The 12,207-nt window shown below is 44.7% G+C and overlaps 1 protein-coding gene across 5 annotated transcripts in view; it reads left to right on the top strand.

The window, feature by feature from the left end:
• Positions 1-10,734, top strand: part of DCUN1D3 (defective in cullin neddylation 1 domain containing 3) — a 32,772-nt gene extending 22,038 nt beyond the window's left edge. For all 5 annotated transcript variants that reach the window (XM_024744162.1, XM_024744163.1, XM_024744167.1 and 2 more), the window contains 2 exons: positions 8,192-8,727; positions 10,019-10,734. In XM_024744162.1, the coding sequence (XP_024599930.1) occupies positions 8,297-8,727; positions 10,019-10,502 (915 nt within the window). In that variant the 5' untranslated portion in view covers positions 8,192-8,296 and the 3' untranslated portion in view covers positions 10,503-10,734. The remainder of the gene's footprint in view (positions 1-8,191; positions 8,728-10,018) is intronic.
• The last annotated feature ends 1,473 nt before the right edge of the window (positions 10,735-12,207 follow it).

A 12,207-nucleotide genomic window follows, 5' to 3' on the forward strand; every position in this document is an offset into this window, starting at 1 on the left:
CATTAGCAGCTTCCATCATGGGCCTCTAGGAAAAAACTGATAAATGTGGCCTTAATGAATTTGGATTTTTTTTTTAAAGAATTAGCAAACATCACATTAGTTACCATGTGATGAACCTGAGATCTATTTAGAAGAAATGTGGCTCTAGAAACCACATCTGTACACTTGTGGTCATTCAGGTGCCCCTCTAAGACGTCTGCATGCACTCATTTATCATCTTTATATCGGGTTCCTTTCTCACCTTTTGACTCATTTCATAGTTTCCTTTCTTGCCTTTCTTTTACTTAGATGCAAAGACCAAATCTCAACTCCAGTTAACTATTTTTCAGTCAGTTATTGACTGCTGAATTCCTCAGGTGACTGAAAGGTGAACAGTTGATGTGGTAATTGGGTGTTTGAGAACGAATTATCTACAGTCTGGTAGACCTCCAGGGTGGCTGGTATCCATATGCTAATTGGAAGCAGGGAAGTGGTGCCTAACCGGTGGTTTTACCTTCAGTATGGCCTGTGAGGCTGTGTCCTGAAGATAAGCTCCAAGCTAAAACCAGAGATAAAGAGTATAGCATAGAGCAGGCATGCCATTTTTATTATGGTACCACAGAGCACAAATCCAAGACAGCCCTCTGGTTTTAAACAGGGAAAGTTAGTTAATGAAAAAACTGGTGCAGAAACAAAAAGAGTGGCCAACCTAGAAATCTGGTGACCGTTAATGATGCGTACTTTGCAAATAAGTGGACAGTCTGACGTGTCCAGATCAATAGTGACAGCAAAAATATTCCAAGTGTGGGTCAGTAGAATAATTCAGCTCTTTTTTGGTTGTTCTGAGTCATGTGGGATTAAACATGTAGCAGCTCTGGAACCCAGAGGCCAAAAATGCTTGATTCTTTGGTATTTGGAAACTTTATAGTATACGTGTGTGTTGGCTTGGTTGTATTTGGCAAGTAGTATTTGTTCTTGCGAGCCCACACTGACTTCAGTCCTCAGACCTCAGTTGTATATATATCCTTAGTATTTCTGAAGTATGCAAGGTAAGGAATGTAAGAACCCTTTAAAAAGAAAAGAAAAATTGTTTTGTACAAAGCTGACTGGTCTTAGTCCTGTGACCTAAGATTATTTTACAGAAATATAACCAATTGGTTTATTTTCTTTTTAAAAAATTTTACCTTTCCTCCCTCCCTCTTTTCCTCCATCCCTCTTTCCGCACTTTTGAGATTGGTTGATGTAGAAAGTCTTGTGTTCCTACCCCTCCCTAAGTGGGACTGCTGTTTTAGCTTGCTGCTTGCAGTACATTTTAGGACAGAAAGTCTTTTAAAAGCATGAAAATAGCAGACGCGTCTCATTTGCTTTGGCAGGGGAAACAGCTTTTCCTCCCAAGTAGCTCTAGGTAAGACCTAGTCTCCAAAGGTGCTCTTGTAAGTCCCAAGTTCCAAATGACAGCAAGCAGAAGACTTTGCATTTTAAAGTACGCCCTCAGTCTTTCCTCCTTGTTATTTTTGCAAGTTTACTTTCTAGGAAGTAGTTTATAAACGGACACCACCCATTTCCCAACTTTGTCTCAGGTCCTTCAGCATCTGCAGCTGCCAGTTGGGATCAAGAGGCTCTTGTGGTCTTGCTTTGAGACTCCCCGGGGGGGTGGCTTCTGCTAGTACAGCTGCTTCAGCCCCTGGCAGCTGGATGTCTGGCATATATAGTAAGAAGTAAAATCATGCGCCCAACTAGCTATGCAAACTGTTTGGATGGAAGTTGGAAAGATGGGTTTCTTATTGCTGTAATATGTAGAAGCACCAACATCCGTCAGTGGCTTGTTGCTTCTGAACAGACTCTAGATGGGAACAGAATGGGAGGGGTGGATTGGATCAGTTCCTTCTCTCAAGGAAGTCATCAGAGTAGATCTCGAGTGCCTTGCTGACACTGGATTTTGGTGCCAGCCTTTGCCCCCTGTTTTTTAGCTCCCAGCCAGCTACAACAGTGAGCCAGCTTGCTCTGTTTTCCATATGTCAGGGCCTATTCCTGACCCTGCAGAGTTCAAACTAAGATGATTAGAACAGGGAAGCCTGCAAAAACAGTGTAATCTTTTACCTCTTGTTCAGATTGGAGTTACTCTGCTTTCTGTATCCTTTTGGACTTCTCATTTTCCCTTGGCTCTAACAGGCTTGGGCAAAAAGTATGAGAGCTGTTCACTGAGGAGGCAAAATGCCTGTCCTCAGAAGGCTTGCAAATATAGAACTTCAGCCTTTCCGGATACCAAAACGTGAAGGTAGTCCTAGAGTATTAGACTTGGAAGGATTTTAATCATGGGAACACAGACTCAGAGAGGTTAAGGGAGTTGTTCAAGGACACACATTGCGTAGGGAGATCCCAGACCAGAACTGAAGGCTTCCTGGGAGTTTACTCTGTTCCTGTTGACTCAGTACCTCTGGAATACAATCAGGTGTTGAAAATGTATCTTTTCTTCTTGGGCCATCATCATCTCCTTGGGGGAAGGATATATCTTGGCATACGTCATAGCAAAGAACAGTATGTAGTGAGGCCAGTGATGTGGAATGGCGAGTTTAGAATTACACTGCCTGGGTTTGAATCCCTTTTCCTGTATCACCTCAGGCCAAATCCCTTAAACTCTGTTCAGTTTCCCCTTCTGTAAAGTGAAAGTTATATTATCTTCCTCACAGAGTTGTAGCGGGTTAAATGTGATAATTCATGTCAGTCTCCTCAATACATACATGTAACTTAAAAGGGATTGCTATTAATAAACATTTTAAAATCCTGTCTCAACTTGGACCAACCAGATTGGTCCTTTGCCTCCTTCCTTTCCACTTTATGCTTCCAGTCATTGAAGACCCAGAACAAGACTCATCTTCTCTGTGAAACTTTCCCAATGAGTTGATTTTGGAGTCTTGACAGACTGGTTTTATTTCCTAGTCCCACTGCTTAGTGGTTAAGAAACCTCAGTTTCCTAATCTGTAAGGGCTCTGACAACCGAGGTGGTTGTGAGGTTTGAAGGTGATGTATATGAAGCATATAGCCCCATGTCCCACAAATACCAGTTTCTCTTCATCAGTCCCTCCACCTTTCTTTCCATAACACTGGTCCACACTCCACTCTCCTTTCCTGTCTCCATTTGTCTTTGTGTGGTTTAGCCCTTCGTGGTCCTTCTGTTCCATAAGAGGTGATTCTGTTTCAGAGGTAGATAGTAAGTCCTAGAAGACAGGGACTTGCCTGATTGTCACTTCATGGAACTGCCTAAGAGATAGAAACTGTTTCCTGATCTCTTCTTCTGTGGCTCTCTGGAGCCAGAGCATCCACTGGGACCACGACCTCTGGGATTGCCCTCAGCCCAGCAGTGCCAGCGCCAGGCCTGGGGCCAGGCAGGCAGCCAAGCCCATCCCCAGGAACAGCAGCTGGGGCTGGCACAGGGAGGAGGGAGGCTGCAAGCTGATGCACGGAAGCAGTGAGGGAGAGAGGCAAAGTTAGAGCTGAGACTGAAGGAGGAAAGCTGGAGGCTGGTCTTAGTCCAGCATAAGCTGAGCAGTTACTGTCTTTCAAGTAAACCCCCAAGGCTGTGCATAGAAGTAGGTTTCCTGGTTTGTGGCTTTTTTGCCCCCTTTATTCTTCTTCCTACCTTTCCTTTCTTCCCACCCCTCCTTGTCTCTCGCTCCATTTCACTCATTTATGCCACTTTAGCTGAAACAGGAGAGCAGAATCACTTACTGCAAGAACAGGAAAGCTGCTGTGGGCATTTGGGGCGTCAGCATACCTGAACTGCCCCAGGAGACCTGGCCTGGCTGCTGACAAGAGCACTGTTCTAGAAGGGAGACTTGATTCTGTCACCAACTTTGTGATAATAACAACTGTAATAAAGGCTAACACTTACTGAATACTTTTTTTTTTTTTTTTTTCTTGCGGTACACGGGCCTCTCACTGCTGTGGCCTCTGCTGTTGCGGAGCACAGGCTCCGGACGCGCAGGCTCAGCGGCCATGGCTCACGGGCCCAGCCGCTCCGCGGCATGTGGGATCCTCCCGGACCGGGGCACGAACCCGTGTCCCCTGCATCGGCAGGCGGACTCTCAACCACTGCGCCACCAGGGAAGCCCCCTTATGAATACTTTTTATGAGCCAGATATTGGGCAGAGGATTTTACATGGGTTATCTCATTTACTCTATCCACCAGACCATGAGGTACAACTGTCCCATTAAAGTTACATGCTGATGGTCACAAAGTTGGTCCATCACCATGATTCAGATCCAGGTTTGTCTGCTCCCAGAGCTCTTCCTCTTAATTACCCTGCTCCAGTTTCTCCCTTCCTAGATAGCTCATTGACCTCCGTGTACCTCATTTCTCTTTCTATGAAATGGGGGTAATTATTTCATAGAGCTACATTTACATGTAGCTGTTACAATGTAGTAACAAGTACAAAGTGGTATTCATTAGTAATGATGCTCTGTTAGTGAAATTTGGCTCTGGGGTGCCCAGATGGTGTTGAGGCTGTCCACTTCAGAGAGGTGGCAGGAGGACCACTGGCAAGTATAAATGAGTATAAATAAGTAGCAAGTTGGAAATCCTGTCTTTTGCAGCTCTACAGAGCTGGAACCTAGTGGAAAGGGAATGGAGTCTGGAACTGGCTGGAAGGCTGTCCCACGTTAGGGACAGGGAGTGACCAGCAATTCAGAGTATCCAGAGTGCACAGCAAATACCCAGCTTGATTTTATTCAGCGTCATTCACAAGTCTTATCCTGTGGAGGATCTGATTCCCCCAGGTATTTCTGACCAATGGTGCATTTGAGCAGGGTCAGTGCTGTAGTTCAAGAGACTGTTTTTGAGCAAGACGCAACTGCATGACTCAAGGCAAGGGTAGGCGGCCTGTCTGGGCCTGGGGAAGCCAAAGCCTGGAGCCCATTGTTCAGATGGGACAAGCTGGGGCTTCCGTCAGGCTAATCAGATACTACTCGGCTGTTAATAATGGCTGTCATATCAAGTGTTTTCTGTGTGGAGGACAGTGTGTGCCAGATACCCTTTATCTGCGTTTCCTGACTGAATCCTTACAACTGCTCTTTGAAGTAGATACCGTTTTGCAGGTTGAGGAAATTCAGGTTTTGATCAGGGTCGAACATCCGGTGGCAGAGTTGGACTTTAAGACCTGAAGCTTTTAACCATGCTGGTAGGCTGAAACATCACAGGTTTAAGAACTTTGGACTAATTCTAGTCCCCGCCTCCAGTGAGACTGAGCCTAACGGCATCTTGCCTGCCTGCGTCACGGTCATAATGCTTGCCTGGGAGAGGGCAGTTGGCTAGGATGCCCTTCTTAGCACAGGGCACAGACCATGTTTTTTTTTTTTTTTTTCCAGTGGCTAATTGTAAAACTTGCTGCTCTGTGATTGATGTGGTGACACTCCTGAGCTTGGGACCCATCCATTGGTGGGCTTTCCTGAGGGGATCTGATGTAGGTGGCCTCAGCAGTCCAGCCTAGTGGTGAAAGGTCATGGTTTCTCAAGCCGGACATACCAGGTTCTGCTTGTGATCTTGGGTAATTTTCTTTGTGCCTCAGCTTCCCTGTCTTTAAATGGGGTTGTGGTGAGGATGTATGAGTGTTACTGTCCATAAAGTGCTTAACGTGGTGCCTGGCATGGTATCAAGCGCTCAGCAGTTGATGACTACTATTATTAGCTATTAGCCAGCAGCTACTGGGTCCAGGGAAACTTTCAGCTTTAAAACACCTGAAGTGCTGCCACCCTGGGACACACGGCTGAGCACCATGATCGAGCCTGAGAAATCTCTGGGTACAGAACTATTTTCCCAAAGAAAGGGGGGACACAAAAGAAGGGAGCCCATTGAGTAATCAGGGGACCACACTTACCATCAGATCTGAAAATACTTCTTTCTGGCTTGAGACCACAACTTGCTTCAAAGAAAAGGACCAGAATGGAGGAAAGGGGCCCAGCCTCCTGGCACCTGCTCATTGATCATCTGTCTAAATTGATCTCCCCTCCTTTTTTCATCCGCTGGGCATGTAAAATGCCTTCAGGTTTCAGCCAGGTAATCAATCAAAGATGCTCCCACGTGGAGGGCTGCTTGGGTAAATGGATTAGGGCCTCTTGGGAGGCCCATCTGTTCCGTCCCTATGTGAAGGCCTTGGCGCCAGTATCTGGACGAAGCTGATATAATGCAGCATCTGTCCAGTGGGGCAGGGGTGAGTAGCCTGGGGTAGGTGGGTCAGTAGGAAACCAGGAAATCCTCTTATCCTGCCTGGTACCTGGGCTTCCCTCAGCAGCGGGAGCTGAGCAGCAAAGCCTGGTGAGTCAGCGTGCCTGGGAACTAGAGTTGCCAGTCTGGGAGCATGTGGGATCTGTGTAAGTTTGGGCCTTTTGTTTCTTTCAGCATTTTAGTCTTTAGAAACACAAATCTGGAAACCAGACCCTCCACATGGTATAGTCCTGCTTGTTTTGAGATAATTCAACTCGAACAGTTGCTTCCCTTGTATGCTGGTCTTCTAAGAATTAACCCCTTACCTTTTAAAATTGTAACAAGTTGTGCTCATGGCTTACTAGCTATATTCTAAAAGCATAAAAAGGCTTTAAAAAACTTACTTGGGTCTGTCATTTTCCACACCAAAACCCTTCTAAGGGTTTCAGCGTGTTTTTGAAACCTAAGTGAAACTGCGAGTCTTTTTTTAAGGGCGTGTATAATCACGTCTGTCATGTATTCTCTTTGAAGGTGGACAATGGGACACACCCCGATACAGTGTGATTCCGGTAACTACAGGAATGATTCTGGTCGTCATTTTAAACTTGTACACTCAGAACATACCCTTAGAATTCCTTTTGAAGATAACTCTGAATTTATCCAAGCACTATTTGGAGGAAGCTAAAGTTCTTTAGGTAAAGTTTAAAGCTCCAGCCTTCCATTAAAAGCACCCTTCTGCCCCACGGCCAGTCTCCTTAGAGCTTTGAATTTGGATTGTGGAGGTCCCTGACCCTAGAGCTGGAGAGGCATGGGACTGACATTGATTTGGTCTGCTTTCCCGACTATACTTCTGGCTCCTGGTCTAAATTTGTATTAACATTATAATTTCAGAGGCTGCAGTTATTATAGCAGGTAGCAAACTTTTATAAGTACTAAATTTTAGATGGATCTTCTAGTGGACTAGTTGAAGGTAAGAATAAGAGTCTGAGTAGATAGAGTCTTCAGAGAAATCACCTCATCCCTGGCCCAGAAATTTCTAGCAATTCTCTAAAAGCCACTTTTTCGTTACTTAAGTAATAAATAAATCACTGTGATGTTTGTTACGTATCAGTGCAGGCTTTTCTTTTTCATCTAGCAGTTATTCTGTCATTTAGAGACTGTATTTGGGTACATCAGCCCTTCTTTTAAAATGGAGACGCTATCTTGGAAGACTAAGCCTGCAGGCCCTACAGGACATTCACATTTAGTGTGAACTTGACTTTCCTCTACATACCACCTTGCTGGGGGTGGGGGTTAGAAAAGAAGCTCAGCGATTGGGACCCTTGGCGTGGAGAACAGTCTTGGTGGATGGCTCCCATAGGTGGATAGAGAAAGGGTGGAGAAAGGGCATTTCACCTACTGTGCGGGTGGGTCCCAGAAAGGAATTTGAAGTAATCAAGACAAATTTTACTTTGTTATTTGGCTAGGACTCTGCCGTTAGTCTTGACTCTGCAAATTCTTTATCTCATCTTTAGGCCATTATGAAACTATATAGTTGTTTTGGATGTGGCTACCCCTTCTTCCTACTCATCCTACTTAAAAAGAACATCCGAGAATTTTGACATTAGAGATTAGAAGATGAACCTTTTATTTGTACCTTCTGGGTTAATACAGGTCCAAATAACTTTCTTATGTGACGGCAAGTTGGCAAGACAAATTTCCTTTGGAATATTTCTGGCAAAACCGTAGTCTTCCTTGATGCATTCTGCACATGAATCAACTTCTTTGTGATTTATGTTACCTTTAAGAATTTTAGGAATTTTCCTTATTGGTTCTCCATATGTGCTCTAACCACTGCATTTCCAAGGTGAAGGTATGGGCTTACGAGGGAGGTGATGATGAACTTGGGGTATTTCCCCTCGTTCATGGTTAGCTCATTGAAACAGAGTGGTGTTCCAGTGTGCAGTCCCTGGAGGGAAGCTTGCATACTCTGTCTCCCTGTCCAGCAGTGATTGCTCTCTAATTTCCTTCCAGGTTGGCTGGCTCCTCTGGCTGATGGCATGTTGAGGCACGTGGGCCAGTGGCAACAAGGGCATCCAATCCAGAGGGGGCCACTCTAGAGGCCAGGCCACCAGCATCATGGGCCAGTGTGTCACCAAGTGCAAGAATCCCTCATCAACTCTGGGTAGCAAGAATGGAGACCGTGACCCCAGCAGCAAGTCACACGGGAGGCGGGGTGCAGGCCACCGTGAGGAACAGCTGCCAGCCTGTGGCAAGCCAGGTGGGGATATCCTTGTCAATGGGACCAAGAAGGCAGAGGCTGCTACTGAGACCTGCCAGCTGCCAACATCCTCAGGAGATGCTGGGAGGGAGCCCAAGTCAAATGCCGAGGAGTCTTCCTTGCAGAGGTTGGAAGAACTGTTCAGGCGCTATAAGGACGAGCGGGAGGATGCAATTTTGGAGGAAGGCATGGAGCGCTTTTGCAATGACCTATGTGTGGACCCCACGGAATTTCGAGTGCTGCTCTTGGCTTGGAAGTTCCAGGCTGCTACCATGTGCAAATTCACCAGGTTAGTCACAAGTACTTCATGTCACCAGGTGATCAGAGGGAAAGAGAGCACCATTGAGGAGTGGTACCCAGCTAGGATAGAACTGGGTTGACTTCATAGGGTTTTGGGTAAATCTTATTTTCTTTTTCTGACCAATTTCTCTAAAGCTATTCAGCCTCTGAAGAACTGGGTACCAACCATCCTTGCCTGAAGTGAAATGAGGAATAATCCATGTTGCCACGCTGCTGCCCCGCCCCACTGCTGTTTGACTTTTATCTTTTCTTTCACTCCTGTACTTGTCAATTCACTCACTTCCTCACTCGATGTTTATTGTACACCTGTCATGTGTTAGGCACTGAGTGCCAGTATAGTGAGTGCCACTGGGGATGTGCTTCAGTAACTGCATGAAGCCAGTTGCCCCTTCTAGCTCTCTGCACATTGCCCTTAGCCAGCCTATGCGCCAACAAGGACAGCTGGCCCTAGTTATCAACTAGTAGTTCTGTACATTGTCATGGTCATTCATCCCTATAGAGGTTGTTTGTGGGAGACGGCATGGCAGGGTCACTGCAAGGTATGGTTTCCAGAGCCCTGGGTTATAAGTAAGTAAGAAGAATTGACTTTGAGAACCCCTCGATACAATTTTTAGTCCCTGGGTAGGTTACTCGACAGACCTCAGACGTTCTATCTTCAGCAGTTGCAGAAATCTCTGAGATGATGGTCAATGTGAGACCATGTTGTGAGCTAAAAGTGTTATTTTATAGATGTTAAAAATACATACTCAATTTTTGTTTTTTAATAACGGAACTTTGATCTCTGGTGGCAGAGTTACCCAGGTTCATCCAGAATCTTTGGCTCCAAAAACTTCCCTTGGCAGTCACCAAAAATATTCCAAAAACAAACAACCCCTAGAGAATCAAAAGGAAAACAGGAAGAGACTCCCCATCTTGGAGGAGAGTCTACAGCTTAATCACTGTTGCAGAATGGGAAGCAGAACATGGAGCAGGAGACTTTGAGTTTAGCTTTGGAAAGATGAATAGATGAGTGAATGAACCATTATCAGCTCTCTACCATATACCAGGCACTATTAGAAGCAGCTGACATATTAACTTGTTTAGTCCTCACCAGAGCCCTATGAAGTGAGGTAGTATTCTCACCATTTGGCAGATGAAGAAATAGGACTACAGTTAGCGGAGGAGTTGGCATTCAAATCCAGACAGCCTCACAGCTACCCTCTTAATTATGATACTATATTGCCTCTCAGTAAATTATACCGTTTACAATTATTAATTGTGCCCCTTCCTTCCTGTTGCAGGAAGGAGTTTTTTGATGGCTGCCAAGCAATAAGTGCAGACAGCATTGATGGGATCTGTGCACGGTTCCCTAGCCTCTTAACAGAAGCCAAACAAGAGGATAAATTCAAGGATCTCTACCGGTTTACATTTCAGTTCGGCCTGGACTCTGAAGAAGGGCAGCGGTCACTGCATCGGGAAATAGCCATTGCCCTGTGGAAACTAGTCTTTACCCAGAACAATCCTCCAGTATTGGACCAGTGGCTAAACTTCCTAACAGAGAACCCCTCGGGGATCAAGGGCATCTCCAGGGACACTTGGAACATGTTCCTTAACTTCACTCAGGTGATTGGCCCTGACCTCAGCAACTACAGTGAAGATGAGGCCTGGCCAAGTCTCTTTGATACCTTTGTGGAGTGGGAAATGGAGCGAAGGAAAAGAGAAGGGGAAGGGAGAGGTGCACTCAGCTCAGGGCCCGAGGGCTTATGTCCCGAGGAGCAGACTTAGTGGCTCTGTCTCAGGAGCAGCAGCAAGGATCTGCCCGCTGCCCTGCAGCCAACCAAGGAATTGGACCTTTCTGGAAATTACTGAAGATCCGGATATTTTCTACTTTACACCTTTCTCTGCCTTGTATCTGAAAGGGCTCTAAAATGCTGTATCATGTTTTAGGCACTTTCTTCACTTTTTGGATATTTTGGTTATTTCTTTTTTGGGGGGAGGGTCCCCCAAAATATCTGAACCTGGCTACATGTTGTGTAACAGGGAGGGGGGAATGGGACAGTTAGGTTGAATTATCATTACAAAACGATACAGTGCCAGATCTCAGTTTTGCATATTCTTGTTTTTCAGGGCAGGTCTGTACTGTGTGTAGTGCTGTTTACATCGTTGAATTTAGGTTGTAATAATTATTTTTAAAGATTTACACAGAGTTGAATAACAGTGTTAACTGTTAACCACATTGCATTAATTCCCAGGCGATTTAAAGCTCTTGGAGAGCCAAGGCCAGCCAAGAGCATTTGTAGTCTGGTGACAACCCCCTTTTAAGCTAATTTATCTGGAACCCTTATTTTCCTCACTTCTTGCTCATTCCTTCTTTGACCTATTGCATTTCATGTTGAGTTTATCCATCAACATGCTGCACCTGTCAGTCAAGTGAGCGGGTTTTTTTAGAACACATTGTACTGAGAACCACTTAAGCATTGAATGCAGAGAAAGCAGTGCTACCTCAGTTTTGCTGGAAGTAGACTTTGATAGTTTTCTTTCTTTGATGAACTTTCTGTATTTTCACGTTGTAAGTGGAAATACTTTTTTTTTTTTTTCATTTGCCTTGGAGCCAAAGTTTCTGTTCCTGGGGGTCAGAAAACTGTGCCTGCCGGCCAACTGACTTGAAGGAAAACTGTGGTATGGAGCTCTGCTTGAATTTTTTTTTTTAATTGAGTATCATCAGCTTACTTGTCTGGCAAGTGCAGAAGCCTGGACTGGCTTGAACTCTGCCAAACAAATATAAAAATGTATTTAATAGTTAAAACGTGTGCCCTTTCCCTTCTTGCTGCACCCATGTTGTCACTTAACCCCCAGAAGTTATTTATTTTCTTCTTTGTTAATGTCAGGCTCATTTGGGGTAATGTGATGACTGTTTAGGTTTACATGACTCACCTCTCCTTTTCCTACCCCCAAATATGTATATATACATATATAAGATATGTATATATTTTACCTATATAAAATATATATATATACACATATATGTATCTATATTTCTTTGTTTCTTTGCCTGCTAAAACTGGCTATAAAAGGGAGCCTTCAATATATATAGTATAAGAAGAGTGCCAGGGAACATCATAATGGAGGCTTTTGAATCAGAATTTGGACCAGTTTCATTAAAGAGAAGATTAATTTTCTCAGCCTTTTCCTCACAAGAGGGAGTCCCAGTTCCCCAGACTCCTCTGCGTGCTTGCTCCGTAAGGCCAGCTTTGGCCAAACTGCCACACAGGAGCTGACTCTGGTCCTACCTGGTTTCAGTAGAGGGTCCTCTTGTTATTTTTCCATTAAAAAAAAAAAAAATGTCCTCATAAAACTGTACTGGAAGGGTGGGTGGCAGGAACTTGTACTGTTCAGCTTCCAACACTTTGGAACAGATTGAAAAGGGAATCTTTTAAATAAAAAAATATTTACACTCTTGAGGTAATGAAGAGTTTGTCTATTAAACATT

Source organism: Neophocaena asiaeorientalis, unplaced genomic scaffold, assembly GCF_003031525.2.
Source record: "Neophocaena asiaeorientalis asiaeorientalis breed wild unplaced genomic scaffold, Neophocaena_asiaeorientalis_V1.1 scaffold91, whole genome shotgun sequence".
Lineage (NCBI taxonomy): Eukaryota > Metazoa > Chordata > Mammalia > Artiodactyla > Phocoenidae > Neophocaena > Neophocaena asiaeorientalis.